This window comes from Phlebotomus papatasi, chromosome 1 (assembly GCF_024763615.1).
Source record: "Phlebotomus papatasi isolate M1 chromosome 1, Ppap_2.1, whole genome shotgun sequence".
In the NCBI taxonomy this organism is placed as follows: Eukaryota; Metazoa; Arthropoda; class Insecta; order Diptera; family Psychodidae; genus Phlebotomus; species Phlebotomus papatasi.
In genome coordinates this window covers 101,563,833-101,580,041 of record NC_077222.1, presented here as the reverse complement: position 1 = coordinate 101,580,041, position 16,209 = coordinate 101,563,833, and the positions used below count along the sequence as shown (strand labels likewise).

The window sequence follows — 16,209 nt, the reverse complement described above, 5'->3', positions numbered from 1 at the left end:
TGCGTAGTTGAGCAAAGCGCAAAGCCACAGATTTTTCTGAATTTGATGACTCGAGTACTTCCCGTATTTCTCTTGTTAGACTTTTTTAAGAACTTTATTGGAGAGCACGTTTTTTTTACCTTTTGTCATGTGATCTTGAATTTTTTTTACTGTACTTTTCAATCATCAATGTGTGATAAAGAGAAATTGATCATCAGATAATTTTTTAGAGAAAGAGTACCTGTTTTTTGTTGATTTTTTTGTTAATTGCTATAGCTGTGAATTTTTCAATATCTCGAGCTGAAAGGTTGCGCAGCCCTGATTGTCTTTCATGTTTTGTAAGCCGCCATAGATTCCTATTGACGTGCTTTTTCAAGTGCTCTAGAATTTATCAATTTTGCGGGGATAGTTGGTGATAAGAAGCCCTCAAATTAGTGTGAATCTGTGCCGTGAAACGCATCCCACGCGTTAGTGTTTACTGGGATCTGTGAATATGCGTGGAAAGTGCAGAATTTCGCGTTGAAAGGTGTCTGTGTCACTTCCTGTTGAATCCCCTGCATTTCCCGTGAATTACTCTGTGTTCTGTTGTGATTCGTGATCCCACTCCCCAGTGTTTAGTGCTAGTGACTGAGAGTGCACCATGACGGAGAAAATAACGCTGGCAGACGCCCTGTCGAATGTGGAGGTGCTCGATGAGCTGCCACTCCCTGATGAGCAACCGTGCATTGAGGCTCAGCCATGTTCTGTGGTCTACAAGGCGAATTTTGACACGAACTTTGAGGATAGGAATGGCTTTGTGACGGGAGTGGCTAAGTATATTGAGGAAGCCACTGTCCATGCCAATTTGAATGTGTTGCTGGACGAAGGGCAGCAGCATGCAGTGATGCTGTATACCTGGCGATGTTGCTCCCGTGCCATTCCCCAGCCCAAGTCCAATGAGCAACCAAACAGAGTGGAAATTTATGAGAAAACCGTTGAGGTGCTTGCACCTGAAGTCAACAAATTGCTCAATTTCATGTACTTCCAGCGGAAAGCCATTGAGGCATTCTGTGCTGAAGTTAAGCGTCTCTGTCATTCGGAGAAACGGAAGGATTTTGTGTCTGAAGCATATCTCCTGACCCTTGGGAAGTTCATCAATATGTTTGCGGTTCTCGATGAGCTGAAGAATATGAAGTCGAGTGTGAAGAATGACTACAGCACTTATCGCCGGGCTGCTCAGTTTCTCAAAGTCATGTCAGACTCCCATACACTCCAGGAATCCCAGAATCTCTCCATGTTCCTGGCCACGCAGAACAAGATTCGCGATGCTGTCCGGGAGACGCTGGAGAAGGTGAATGGCTATGAGGATCTCATGGCTGATGTCGTGAATATCTGTGTCCATATGTTCGAGACGAAGATGTACATGACTCCCGAGGAGAAGCACATGTTGGTCAAAGTGATGGGCTTCGGGCTGTTCCTCATGGACACGGAAGTGTGCAATGTGAACAAGTTGGATCAGAAGAAGAAGCTCAGGCTCGATAGAATCGACAGGATCTTCAAGAATCTGGAAGTTGTTCCACTTTTTGGGGACATGCAGATTGCTCCCTTCAACTACATCAAGCGCAGCAAGCATTTTGACCCAAGCAAATGGCCTCTGTCCTCATCAACTGCCATCAGTCCTCAGGCTGACCTCATGGTGCATTTGCCGCAAATCCGCGAGGATCACGTCAAGTACATCTCCGAACTGGCCAGGTACACCAATGAAGTGACCACAACGGTCAAGGACAACACGACAGATGCAGAAAATCGAGCAACAGCTGACCTGGCTCTGCGTGGACTCCAGTTGCTCTCAGAGTGGAGCAGCGTGGTCACGGAGCTGTACTCATGGAAGTTGCTCCATCCAACTGATCATCACCAGAACAAAGAGTGCCCCGTGGAGGCTGAGGAATACGAAAGGGCCACACGCTACAATTACACGGATGAGGAGAAGTTTGCACTGATTGAAGTGATTGCCATGATCAAGGGGCTTCAGGTGCTAATGACACGCATCGAGACGGTTCTCTGTGAAGCCATCAGGCGCAGCATTTATGCAGAACTGCAAGACTTTGTGCAGCTGACCCTCAGGGAACCTCTCCGGAAGGCAGTTAAAAACAAGAAGGACCTCATCAGAAGGTAAGTTCTACTTCAAAACTCTAAATTAAAAAAAAATCCTAGGGGAAATCCGGGAAATTTATATACTAAAGAACTCTGCAGAAAGAATTATTCGTTTAGCGGAGCATGAAATCATTTTTATCTGAGGGTAATATGATGCAAGAAATGAAACAATTAGTATTAAATTTCTTGTTTCTTGGTAATTGATTCGAGAATAGCAATAATAATCAGAAAAAAAACAACTCAATTGAACTTAAAAAAAATCTTTGTTAATTGAAGATTTTTTAAATTTGGAATTTGATAAGAGGCAAAAGTATAGAGGATTTTCTTTAGTTTTCTTTTCGATGTTGAACTCGATAACTTGCAGAAAAAATTGAAATCGAATTTGAAATACAGTAGACTCTTTCAAATTCGGGCATATGGGACCGAAATGTCAGCCGAATTAGACAGAAATTCGGGCGACAAACTTTTTGAAATGCAACGATTTTTTATTCATGTGCATATAAATATTGAGTTTACACACTCATATATAACGTAAATTGCATGAAAATCCCTTAATAATGCAAAATCACATCAAAACTAAGACAAATCATGACAAATTTGAGCATATTTGATTTATTTGATAATCATAATCAAACTTGAAAAATGACAACAAACTTTTTTCAAATGTAACCGCTGCCCGAATTAAAAAGTAGCCCGATCTTAAAAGAGCCGAATTTGCGAGAGTCTACTGTATTTTCAGGATTTGTTCGCCTCTCTTAAGATAAGATTTTGCCAGGGGTCAGTTCTCCATTTCGGATATTCCGATGCATCCAGGCCACCAATTGGGCCCCTTATGCTTCCCCACTCCTATTCTATCTTATACCCCGATACGGGTAGCCGCTCTATATCGCAGCTCTGTGGGCTATCAGTGCCGCTACTATATCACAGCATCCCTTCTCAGTGTGTGTTTTGGGATCAGTGACAGCGAATATTTGTATCGATTGAAGTACCACTTTCACATCGAAACTCGTTCTCGTACCAGCCTCTATTGTTTAGGCGGTTCACTTTTTTGCCAATATGCACCATTGACATTACTATTCATTCATTCACTGGACGAATTCACAGCCGATATGGCATGAGAAATCTTTTTCTGCTGCTGCTCAGCTTTAAACCCGAGACCTCACAGTCATAGAGCTACTACTCTATCCACTGACCCACTCAAGGCCCGTTCGCCTCTCTTAATTTAAGAGAATTTTGAAGAACTTATTTGACTGAAGTTATTCTCCCTAATTTTATTTTTAATAAAATTTAGTTTTATCGTTTTTTTCGCTCTTCTAACTTATATTTATTTAAAAATTTGACAAAATTTAATAAAATCATAATTTACTTATTATATTATTGTTACACTGAGAAAAAAAAGAGGGTGCGATTAACTTTGTTTTCCTCGTAAATTTAACTTAGGTGTAAAAATATATCAACATTTTTTAATGTTAATTTTACACCTTTTTAAGGGTAAAATTAACATGAAAAAAGGTTCATTTAACCCCTAATACACCTAAAAATCATAATATTATAATCTATAATAATATAATCCAGTAAATTATTTAGGGTTGGGCAGCTTTTAACCCTTTAAGAACGATTTTAACACCGGTGTCTTATAAAGAAAATAATTTTTCATAACAACCTGAAATTATTTTTTGAATGTTTGCACATAATTTTAAAGTAGAAAGTTGAAGGAATCTAGAATATTTTTTTGCAAGCCTAGCTACTTGATATCTAGTAAATATTTAAGCTAGAAAATGACGATTTTTTTTATTCTCAAATTCTTAATTGATTTTATTTTTTTATTACTTCTAATTTTTTTTAATCAAATCCCATATGGCAATAAAAACTACAATACTCATACGTAATATTTTTCATTAAAGCAAAAATTATTATTCATTGGTATTGTCAGAAAAATTACTTAAATTTTTGGGCTATTTTTGTCCCTATCGTTCATAGAGGCAAAAAATACACCGAATCAGCGAAATCAGCGTAATCAGCGAAATATACCGAATAATTTTAAGAATAAAATTAACATGAAAACGGGTACCTTTAACCCCTAATACACCTAAAAAGGGTAATATTTACATCGGTTTCGGATCAATAATGCAGGGTAAAATTAACATTTCCGGAATGTTATTTTAACTTTTTCGGATTTCTCTCAGTGTTCTCAATAATTGAGCCCCTGCATCGATATCAAGTTCCGGTCTTCGGTGACCCTTAATAAAAAACGATATTTCTAGATGTTTTTCTTTATTTTTCTCCCCACTCTCTCCAACCCCTCCAAAACCATGTTCTTTTAGTTTTTCTCGAAAACGGCTCCTACGATTTCTTTTATTTTTGGATATATTTTGGTGGTGGTCCAGGCGAACATTTCGTCCAAACATACCTATAACTTAAAAAATTGCCATCTTGGATTTTGAAAGCCAAAGGTCAAACCACTTTGGGAGGCCTATTTTTCAACCGATTTGGTTAAATTTGAATTTTTTAGAAAGTTCTTGAAATTTCCAACTAGATTGCATCGGTCGCAATTGGTAATAAATCGGTTAAGTACCCGTAAATGACCAATCTTTTTGAAATATTCTTTTTTTTCTGTCCGTAAAGTTGTTACCCAACTAGAGGCGAGACGGAGAGAGATACGAACTTCGGGTCTTCGGACGACCCCTCCATAAGTGGATCCAAGGAACATTATTATGGTTTCCCCCCCTCCAACCCCTCCAAAACCATGTTTTTTAGGATTGCCCGAAAACGCGTCGTGGGATTTTTTTTTTAATTTTTGGATATGTTTTAAAGATTACCCAAGATTAAAGAAAGGCGGACAATTGACCATGCGTGAAAATACCGTTGAAACACTCCTTGAGATTGATTACCCAGGCGGATAATTGACCATGTGTGAAAATACCGTTAAATCGTTCCTACTAATAATGGTTTTTAAGGTCAAAAGTCAAAAAAGGCTCTAGAGCACGCATTTATCGGACGAATGGCGTCATGTTTGGGATCTTTGGAAAGGTCTTGGAAAATACGACAATTGAACTGAATTGGTTCCAATCGATTTTCAACCGGTAATGAAACGGTTCACAACCGATAACTAATTTTTATTCGAAATTCAATTATATTAGTCCTAAGTAATTTTGGGAAATGTTTTAAGTGATTTATAAATACGTTCAAATCGGTTGTGAACCGGTAATGAATCGGTTATGAACTGGGAAACGGTAAATGATGTGAAAGGACTTTTAAGGGATATCATCTAAGTCACGAGTTTGAGCACTTCGCAAAGCCTGGAACGCTTTGCCACCCCTTTTTAAATTAATTTCTTAAGAAAAAAAGCCAAACGTATGGATTTCGATAAGTTGAATACAGAGATTTAGTTGACATTAATTTTTCGACCTAGATCTGAACATAAAATACATTCTGAAAAGGTCTTTACGTCAAAAATTCGCGTCCCTTTCTTTCTCAAAAGATTTGCATAAGTCTATCCCATCTATCCTATTCTTTCGGTCTCAAAATTGAATAAAACTAAATTTAATTTGGTGTGACGTTCAAAACTAGAAGAAGAAGAATGCGAAAGAGTGGGATAGATTTATGTAAAGTTTTTAAGAAAAAAAAGGACGTGAATTTTGACTTTATGACATTTTCCTGATCTAAAAGGTGTGTCCGCATTAATTGAATACAAATAATTTTACCCATTTTACCCCTTCACTTCCTTTCTTTCATTTCAAATATATACCCATTTTTAAAGGATGGAGTTGAAAAAGAGTGAAAAAAGCAAAATCATCCGCAACGACAGTATATTAAATTTACAAACAAATCGTATATCAATGTAGCCCCACCTTCCCCTTTATTGAGGTTTAGATTTTTAGATTTAGTAGGGTTCATGCTACAGAAAAAAATTAAGATTGTTTTTGCTCTGAGAAACTTAAAAAAAAAAACTTAAAGCTGCCGAAGATTAAAAGCTTAAAATTATTTTCTGATAAAATCGTTGATAATATTTTATTAGAGCGATTTATTCATTCTTTCTTTCTAAACACAAAATAAGTAGAGGGAAGGGTTGGGCACAGCAATTGTTACTTGTATTTTTTTCTTTGGCTATTAAAATATTTGATAAGATTAGGCCAACATTTTCGACTTCAATAGGTTTTCCGGAAAAGATTTTACTTAAATTTCAGGGATAAATCCATGCTATATAAAATTCCTTTTCAGCATTATAATGTCCGTGCGTGAATCATCTGCTGATTGGCAGAAAGGCAGTGAATCTCTCGATGATCCAGCCCTCAAAGGGAAGAAAGATCCCGATGGAGGCTTCAAAATTGCCGTTCCTCGCTTGAATGTCGGTCCTTCGTCCACTCAATTGTACATGGTGCGAACAATGCTCGAATCCCTGATTGCCGACAAGTCCGGAGGGAAGCGTACACTGCGCAAGGATATCGATGGAACATGCCTGATGCAGATTGATCAGTTTCACAAGAATTCCTTCTACTGGAGCTACATCATTAATTTCAGTGAGACTCTGCAGAAGTGTTGTGATCTCTCGCAACTCTGGTACAGAGAATTTTATTTGGAGATGACAATGGGCAGAAAAGTCAATCACTGCAAGGTGATGCATCAGCACAATGAAGAGTGCAATGATTTGATCACGATGGAGAAGAGAATTCAATTTCCCATTGAAATGTCAATGCCGTGGATTCTCACGGATCACATTTTGAGGACAAAGGAACCGTCAATGATGGAATTTGTGCTGTATCCATTGGATTTGTACAATGATTCAGCTCACTATGCCCTTACGGTCTTCCGGAAGCAATTTCTCTACGATGAAGTGGAGGCTGAGGTGAATCTCTGCTTCGATCAGTTTGTGTACAAATTGAGCGAACAGATCTTTGCCCATTACAAACAATTGGCCGGAAGTATGAATTTGGATAAGCGTTTCCGGGTGGAATGTGAAGTGTTGGGCTTCAATTTTCAATCATACCCACGGAATAATCGCTATGAGACACTTCTGAAGCAGCGACATGTTCAACTCTTGGGCAGATCCATTGATCTCAATAAACTCATCACGCAGAGAATCAATGCTGATATGCACAAGAGTCTCGAACTGGCCATTAGTCGCTTCGAGGCCACAGATATCACGGGAATTGTGGAATTGGAAGGATTGATTCAGGTCAATCGCATCTGTCACAAATTGCTCAGCAAATACCTTGCCCTGGATGACTTTGAGTCGATGGTGAAGGAGGCCAATCATCTGGTTCAGGCGCCCTATGGACGGGTAACTCTTCATGTTTTTGTAGAGCTCAGCTATGACTTCCTTGCCAATTATTGCTACAATGCAGCAACAAATCGGTTCGTGAGATGTCCTCAGGGCATTGCCCTGGTGCATCCGCTTCAGCGAGAAAAGCCACAGCAAATGTCCCATTACTATCTCTGGGGCTCAAAGCAACTCAATGCAGCCTATTCCACGCAGTACGGACAATATGCAGGCTTTGTTGGGGCTCCGCATTTCCATGCCATGTGTCGATTGCTGGGATACCAGGGCATTGCAGTCGTCATGGATATTATTCTAAAGGACATTGTTAAGCCACTCATTCAGGGGAATTTGCTGCAATTCACCAAAACTCTCATGTCAGCAATGCCAAAGGTAAGTCAATTTTTTAATTCAAAATGTTACTCTTTTTTAATTAAAAAAAAAACTGAAGAAACAAATTATTAAAAACAAAACAAAAAGACTGAAAAAAAATTATACATATGCCAGTGAATTAGGCTAAAAAATGGTAAAAAGCAAATGGTCAGTAAAAAGTCAAAAGTGGTCAGCAGAAAATCAAATTTGATCAGCAAATAATTCGAAATTATCAGTAAAAAATTTCAATTTTGTCAGTAAAAAGTAAAATTTGGTCAGTAAAAAGTTAAATTTGGTCAGTAAATCTTCGAATTGATCAGTAGATATATTCAAGTTGAGCAGTAAAAAATTAAAAATTAATCAGCCAAAAAATTAAAAATGGTCAGTAAAAAGAAAATATGGTCAGTAAAAATTAAAAATGAGCAGTAAAAATATTCGAGTTGATCAGCAAAAAATTAAAAATGAGCAGTAAAAGAAAATTAAAATACCAGTAAAAAATTAAAAATGATCAGTAGAAATATTCGTTTTGATCAGTGAAATATCAAAAAGTGGTCAGCAAAAAATTAAAAATGTGCAGCAAAAAAAAACTAAAAAAGAAGTAAAAAATTAAAAGTGAACAGTATAAAATGAAATGTGGTCAACAAAAAAATTAAAAGCGGTCAGTAAAACATTAAAAATGATCAGTAAAAAATAAAAATTGGTCAGGAAAAAATTAAAAGTGGTCAGTAAAAAATAAAAAATTGGTCAGTAAAAAATTAAAAACGATTTTCTACTGATTTTCTACAGAAGATTTTCTACTGATCAAATTTTATTTTTTACTGCTCACTTTTAATTTTTTATTGACCATATTTTATTTTTCACTGATCACTTTTTAATTTTTTGCTGACCACTTTATTTTTTACTGACCAATTTTTATTTTTTGCTGACCACTTTTGATTTTCTACTGATCAAATTTTATTTTTCACTGCTCGTTTTTAAATTTTTTACTGACCATGTTTTATTTTTCACTGATCATTTTTTAATTTTTTGCTGACCGTTTTTTATTTTTTACTGACCACTTTGTTTTTTACTGACCATTTTTTTATTTTTTACTGCTCATTTTTAATTCTTTGTTGATTACTTTTTAACTTTTTTTCTGATCATCTCGAATATTTCTACTGCTCGTTTTTAATTTTTTGCTGACCACTTTATTTTTTACTGCTCATTTTTAGTTTTTTGCTGACCACTTTTTATTTTTTACTGACCACTTTTTTTACTGATCATCTTTTACTTTTTACTAATCATGTTTTATTTTTTACTGATCACTTTTTACTTTTTACTGATCATTTCGTTTTTTTGCTGACCAAATTTGACTTTTTACTGCTCGTTTATTCAATGCCCTAAAAAATCACTCGACCTTCGAAAACGTTTCCGAAGTCGAGAATCTCATAATAAAAACGTTAATTTTCATAAAAAAATACCATAGGTAAGATTACTTACAAAAACATTACGTAAAACTTACGTAAGAACGTACGTTTACGTAAATATTGCGATTTTGCAAGCCTGATCAGAAATCTACTTCGAAACCGCTGTGACTTTGTTCACTTCTACGGCAAAAACAGTAAATGGAGGGAATAGAGGAATGGAGTCCCTCAAGGGAGTGTACTTGCGCCAGTGGTCTTCAACATCTATTTAGATGATCAGTTCACACCGAGCAATACCCGATCTTTTGCATATGCAGATGATTTCTGTCTTAACGGCACAGGCTTCTACCTTTGTAAAAGTAGATCGTCATCGAAATGAAATGAAGGTCCTAAACTTAAACCCAACTCAGCAAAAACATAATTTTCTTAGCATTAGGTTGTCCCCAACAGTTAAATAAAGGTTTAGCCCAGTTCCCGAGGGTCTCAAAACCTTAAACAGCAACCGATTTTATTGATTTTTCAAAATGTAATATGTCATTTGCCCTTAATAATCCAATCCTAAGTCAATTTTTTTCAAAAAATCTTGACTGATAAGATATTAGAGAAGTTAAGCCATATGGCTAAGCCTTAGGTCTGAAGCCCGTATTAAATGTCTCTCGGAGCGGCGCCGATTTCTCCGATGACAGTTCCTAGTGTTAGCCTATGTGTTACCCCTTCGGGAGAAACGTTTAGGGTTCTGGAGATACCTTTGGGATCTTTGGGATTAACCTTTCCCTGAAAGTTTTGTTGAAATGAGGGAGAACTTGGTAGCGGACCATGAATCAAATTGGCCTACATGGCGGGTATTGTGACGAATAGGAACAGGGATGGAACTGTCGAAGTGGGGCTTTGAATACGATGAGTCAACTTTGTGTAAGTGTGGACAGCAACAAACCGTAACACATGAGACAGCACATTTTATACGTGACTTGAGATCGTCGATACACAGAACAAAGTTGGAGGTGACCTTAGAGGCATTTAACGGGACTAATTGTCGCGAGGTCTTAACCGCCCGTTGTAGTCCATGACTTCGTAATATATTACGATGGAACTACGAAGGGCGATCATAGAAATCGCATGTGCTACGCGTTTCGAGGCGACTCCGAGCTTTTGGAGCGCCTGCATTGTCGTCGAGGGGGATGGCTTCGCGTGTACCACAACTATGGGCAACACTTCACCCGAGGCTGTCTCATTTGTTGCTGCCGTGTTACGGCGTCGACTGTTGACATTGGTTACGCTAGGATAGTTTTTTCTCTTTCGTGTGTGAACGGAGGCGAAACTACTATTATAGTCCCTAGTGCATGCAGGGAGGGCCACCCGAAAATAAAACAAATTCTGTAAATTTCGAGCTACGTGTAGGCTGTCAACTTCGTCCCCGAGGCTACTCGGAACCTTCGGGCCAGTGTAGGAACCAAATGTCCGTATTTATTGATCTTATCCCGCCGTCCGTCGTCGAGTCCCGTTCCGTCCTCGTGGCGGACTGTCACGTCGACCACTTGGAGCCCTTTCCGATTTCGTACAATCAGGTCGGGTCTGAGATGGGCCCCGGACGGCAGGGTGATCGCAGCCTCCTTAATGATTACAGCCGTGGGATTCACACGGGCGACCTCCGAGACAATGAAATCACAGATTCTGTCGTGACGATCGATGCGTCTTCTTTTGGTGTGGAGACACATTTCCGAGTATCAACTGTCCCTAAAGGCTCCTGTAGCGGATCCCTGGGCTTTACTTTCACTCCACAGCGTCAACGTGTATATCGACTGAACAATAGAGGCTTGTACGAGAACGAGTTTCGACATGAATGTATAGTACATTCATGTCGAAACTCGTTCTCGTACAAGCCTCTATTGTTTACGCGGTTCCCTTTTTTTCTAATCTGCACTATTGGCACTATTCATTCATTCGCTGGATGAATTTAAAGCCGATATGGCAAGAGAAATATTTTCCTGCTGCTGCTCAGCTTTGAACCCGAGACCTCACTATCATAGAAACACTACTCACTCTATCCACTGATCCACTGAGGCTCCAAAACATCTATTACTTACTTAGGTGGCTGCAACGTCCCTTAAAAGTACGGGGCCCTCGCACTAACCTTCTACAGTCCTGACGAATCTCCGTCAACTGGCTCCAGAAACGTAGTATAGGTCACTGTCGAAAAGTCCGTCCTATCGGAGGCTCCTTGCGAGTTTTCGTAACAATCTTCCTTTTACGGGGAGAGGTTGTTAGCTCCTGGTCTAGCCCTCTCTAGAAGGACCAGGTCCCTTGTTTGTTAGCCTCAGCTTCGTGACATCTCACTGGGGTTGGTTGGTTACCCAATCTCCTATCACTCACCTGAGTGGTAGAAGATTGAGAAGAAGAGGCTTGTATGTCGCTTTACCCCTCCCCCTATTAGACGCTTAGGACCCTGCGTTCTTTTGGTGTCGGGATCCAAAAGACCGGAGTCCTGAAAAATCTCGGAATTTTGATAACTCTAACTTCAAGGGTACAAAGAAACCAATAGCAAAGCTGAAGTTTTGGAAGAGCTGTTGCTGATTTGTCAAACCAAGAGGAAAGGTTTGCGTTTGGTCTCCTCTTGACCAAGTCCAGAGAATATATTGAAGTCTTTAATGACAGGCGGGAAGGGAACAATGTTTGCCTAATGTGCCCTGCCTCATGTGTAGTTGACGTTGCCCGTTTTTGGGCAAGAAATCTTAGTTTTAAGCTTCCACAGGATTAATAACTTCGTAATTGTCTTCAGACTTGCAAATTGCCGAGATTCGACTACGGATCCCCGGGTGTGTTGAGCTACTACCATGCCCATTTGATTGATATTGTTCAGTATCCGGATGCCAAGACGGAACTGTTTCAGTTGTTCCGGGAATTTGGCAACAGCATCATCTTCTGCCTGCTGATCGAACAGGCTCTGTCGCAGGAGGAAGTGTGTGATCTCCTGCACGCTGCTCCGTTTCAGAACATCTTGCCGCGTCCCCATTGCAAGGACGGCGAGAAACCGGAGACGAAACAAAAGCGACTGGAGATTAAGTACGCTTCGCTGCAGATTGTGTCGAATGTGGAGAAGTTCGGAACCGCCAAGCAGGCGATGATTGCCAGGGAGGGAGATTTACTGACGCGGGAGAGGTTGTGCTGTGGCCTGAGTATCTTTGAGGTGATCCTGGGGCGTGTTAAGAGCTACTTGGACGATCCGGTTTGGATGGGTCCGGCTCCTATCAATGGCGTCATGAATATCGATGAATGCTCTGAGTTTCATCGTCTCTGGTCGGCTCTGCAATTTGTCTACTGCATCCCCGTGGCAGATACTGAGTTTACTGTTGAGTTAGTATCCCAATTGGGATCCCAGGTTTTCGGATTGTTTCGAAATAAAATGATTGTGTTGGTTTTTAGGCAATTATTCGGAGAAGGTCTCAACTGGGCTGGTTGTGTTATGATTGTTCTTCTTGGGCAGCAGAGAAAATTCGAAGCATTGGACTTCTCCTATCATATTCTGCGGGTTCAGCGAGTTGACATGAAGGATGAGACAGTTAAAGGGATTGTAAGTTGACTCATTTTCAATAGGGATAGGCTTTTTTTCCTATAACAGAATAATGAAATCTTGCAGAGCTTGAAGCGTCTTGTTGATCGGATTCGTCGATTCCAAGTTCTGAATTCGCAAATTTTTGCAATTTTGAACAAATACTTGAAGAGTGGGGACAACGAGGGATCTACTGTTGAACATGTTCGCTGTTTTCCACCCCCACCTCATCCCTCAATGATGCCCGCTTCCCACTATCACGATCCAAATAAGATAAGACACTAAAAGATTACAAATACAGAAACATTCACCTTCCTACTCCTATTTAAATACTGAATAGTGTTCTACATCTTCCTAACATTTTCCCACAAAGTATTAGTGCTAATAAGATACAAAATGCAATTATTTTATTTTATTAAAAAGAAATATTTGTTAATAATCATAAAAACCCCAAAATCATAAAGAAAATTTTCATTTGAAAAAGTGCATTTCTTTAATTTAATTTTAGGTTTTTTTTTAATGGAATTTTTCAGTTAAAAAAATCATTAATATTAACGTTATCGATAGATATTTCCGATGATATTTCCCATAGCATATGAAAATATATACTAAAAATTTTATAAACATAAAATATATTCAAAAAAATAAATAGTGCTTTTGTGGAATACTCAGTGAAGTTGTTGTTACTTTTTATTCAAAAGTTTTCGGTCTTAGTCCTCTTCTTGGAGAGTTCTTTCTACAGGAAAATCATTTTCATGTAAAGAAATCAGGTGAGTTATAGTAATAATATTGGGAAATAGAAGAGACTGAGGCAGAATTAGAGATTACTTGCAAGATAATGTCATTTGAGTAGGGGTCATCGAAGACCGGAAGTTGATATCTCTTACCGTTTGAATTTTACATGGGTCAAAAGACTAAAAGGAAGTGCGAAAAAACAGTATTTTTAAAATATAGTCTTACCGCTACTTTCCCGATCTATCATAGAATATGACCGATGCAGTCGGGTTCAGAATTTCAAGAGCTTTCATAAAAATCCAAATTTAACCAAATCCGTTGAAAATTAGGTCCTCCAGGGTGATTGACTTTTGACCTTGAATAATTCAAGATGGCGCATTAACCGGTGAAAGGTGTCTAAGAACGACAAAACATATCCGAAAATCATTGAAATCGCTAGGGCCAATTTTTTGCAAAATTAGAAAAACCTATTTTTTGACTTATTTTGGGGGGATAGGGAACGCATGAACTTCAGTAAAGAAGGCAGTAGGGGAAACTGCTCTCCCTTCGAACGTTCATGCCTTCGAATAATGTGAATTTCTTTTGTTTTTCGTAAGAGATTTATACTAAATTATCACGGAAAAATCAACAATTGATGATAAGCCAAGTAATAATTAACAGAAATGTGTAAGTCTCTTTGGAAAACTAAAAGAAAATTCACATTATTCGAAGGCAGGAACGTTCGAAGGGAGAGTACTTTCCCCTATATTCTAGGACTAGAACTGAAAATCACATTTACTGCCAAAAGTGTAGACAGAATTTAAGTAATAGGGGGTCAAATTAAAAGATTGTCATGATGAGAAGGGGAAGGTACTCTCCCTTCGAACGTTCATGCCTTCAAATAATGTGAATTTTCTTTAAGTTTTATTAAAACACTTAAACTTTTCTATTAAATATTAGTTAGCTTATAATCAATTATTGATAATTATCTGAAAATCATGCGGAAATCTCTTAGGAAAAGTAAAAGAAATTCTCGAAGGCATAAACGTTCGAAGGGAGAGTACTTTTCTCAATTCGCCAAAGAAACGTTTTTCGAAAGGAAGGAAAGAACAAGTCTTTTCTCGAAAAATCGGAAAAAAGATACAATTTTTATGAATGGGAAATCAGTGAAATGTGAATAAAAATCCTTTACTGGGATCACTGAGACCATATGGTGCCGTCCTAATGAAAAATAAAAAAGGGTCATCTTTCTCTTGAATATTTTTATTTGGTGTATGACTGTTTTCAGGTGCTTCTATAATAGATTTTTCTGTGTATTAGCTTATCCTACGACTTTTTGGTGGTTTTAGAACACGGCCGAGGACTGGGGAAAACAGTCGAGACAAGAACCAACACTAAAAAAAGTCGATAATGCAGAAACACTTGAGAACAGTATAGTGCTAAAAAAAAGATGTTCATGAGAAAGATTTCTTTTTTCTCATTTTTGTTCGAACAGCACAATTAAATTTTTTAAATAAGCACGTAGGTACTGTTCTTTGAGGAAATTCTTTCCTTTGAGCCATTTTTGCATCACGACACTCAGTCCCGGAATTATGCACTTCGGGATTATGCATCTAATGGGACTATACACATAAATAAAGAATGAAAACTGACGTAGTGACTTAAACTTGAAGGCAGGACACAAATGTCCCTTCCGGAAGCATCAGTGGAAATGGATTCAATCCAGAGTAAAAATACTCAGTTTCCCAAAGCTTTAGGCGTACTGCACGCCTTCCTTAGTGGCAACTGAAAAAATTTGTTCTTTGAATTTCAGTCAGAGAACAAAGTCAGTCTGATGAGTCACATTTATTGAAAAACGTAGGAAAAATTTAGTCATTATGAAGCTTGGGACCGTGCAAAGCATGGGCACTTTCTCTTACTAGGAGTGCCAACCCCGCCTATTGGGAAAATGGAAAGGTGGGTGTGTGTCTTAGGCTAGACTTTACACTCTACTTGAAAAATTGGTATAATTGTGCTATTCCAATGAAAAAAAAACACGTTTTTGTTTTTAGTACATCACTGTTCTCAGGTGCTTCTGCATTATCAACTTTTCTTTGTGTTGGTTCATTGTTACGACGGTACTGAAGACAGTAGTCGAGACAGGAACCTACCCAAGGAAAAGTCGATAATTCAGGGGCACTTGAGAACAGTAAAGTGCTAAAACATATGTCCATTATAGTGCCATCTCAGTGAAAAATGAAAAGGGGAAATCTTCTACTTGAAAATCCGTAGAAAGGGGCGAGATTTTGGAAAGAGAAAATCGCTGGGGAATCCGGATAAAATTTAAAAAAAAAATGTTTCCCTTTGGGAAGAAAAAACTCTTTGAGAAGGGGCATTATTTTTTTCCCAAAAAAACGCTGGAAATGTTATTGAAGTATCCTTAGCTTAGTCTTATCTTTGGCGAGAGATAATCGAAATTCTTTTAATTACAGTGCTGTCTCGCTATATGCACAGTTTGGGTACTTTTTTTGACAGGTCTCTCTCTGAATATGCACAACTTTTTTTGAAATTCCAAACGGTTTTTTCTTTCTTTTAATAAATTATCATTTTTTTTACTGTTCTAGAATTTCCCGTGTTATTTTAAATATAATATGAGACAGAAAAAATAAAATTAAGAAAATTAAAAACTAGAACAATTAGTTACCAAGAAAATAATTTTCTTTATTATTTTGTCAATATGTAAACAAATTGATTTTAAATGCAACCGACACAAAAGCTGTGCATATAGAGAGTGTGCATATAGAGAGACAGCACTGTAGACCAAT

The 16,209-nt window shown here is 38.1% G+C and overlaps 1 protein-coding gene across 1 annotated transcript; it reads left to right on the top strand.

Moving 5' to 3' along the window:
- Positions 1-296: 296 nt before the first annotated feature.
- Positions 297-13,362, top strand: LOC129810102 (cytoplasmic FMR1-interacting protein). The gene is made up of 5 exons (XM_055860374.1): positions 297-2,130; positions 6,334-7,762; positions 11,921-12,495; positions 12,565-12,712; positions 12,779-13,362. The coding sequence occupies exons 1-5, from the start codon at positions 620-622 to the stop codon at positions 12,974-12,976; spliced, it is 3,861 nt and encodes a 1,286-aa protein (XP_055716349.1). The 5' UTR covers positions 297-619; the 3' UTR covers positions 12,977-13,362.
- The last annotated feature ends 2,847 nt before the right edge of the window (positions 13,363-16,209 follow it).

Bases quoted from the DNA above. Each gene is read 5' to 3' on its own strand.
- LOC129810102 (XM_055860374.1), top strand. From the start codon at position 620: ATGACGGAGAAAATAACGCTGGCAGACGCCCTGTCGAATGTGGAGGTG. The intron at 7,763-11,920 runs GTAAGTCAATTT...AATTGTCTTCAG, and splicing joins TCATGTCAGCAATGCCAAAG to ACTTGCAAATTGCCGAGATT. The intron at 12,496-12,564 runs GTTAGTATCCCA...GTTGGTTTTTAG, and splicing joins GATACTGAGTTTACTGTTGA to GCAATTATTCGGAGAAGGTC.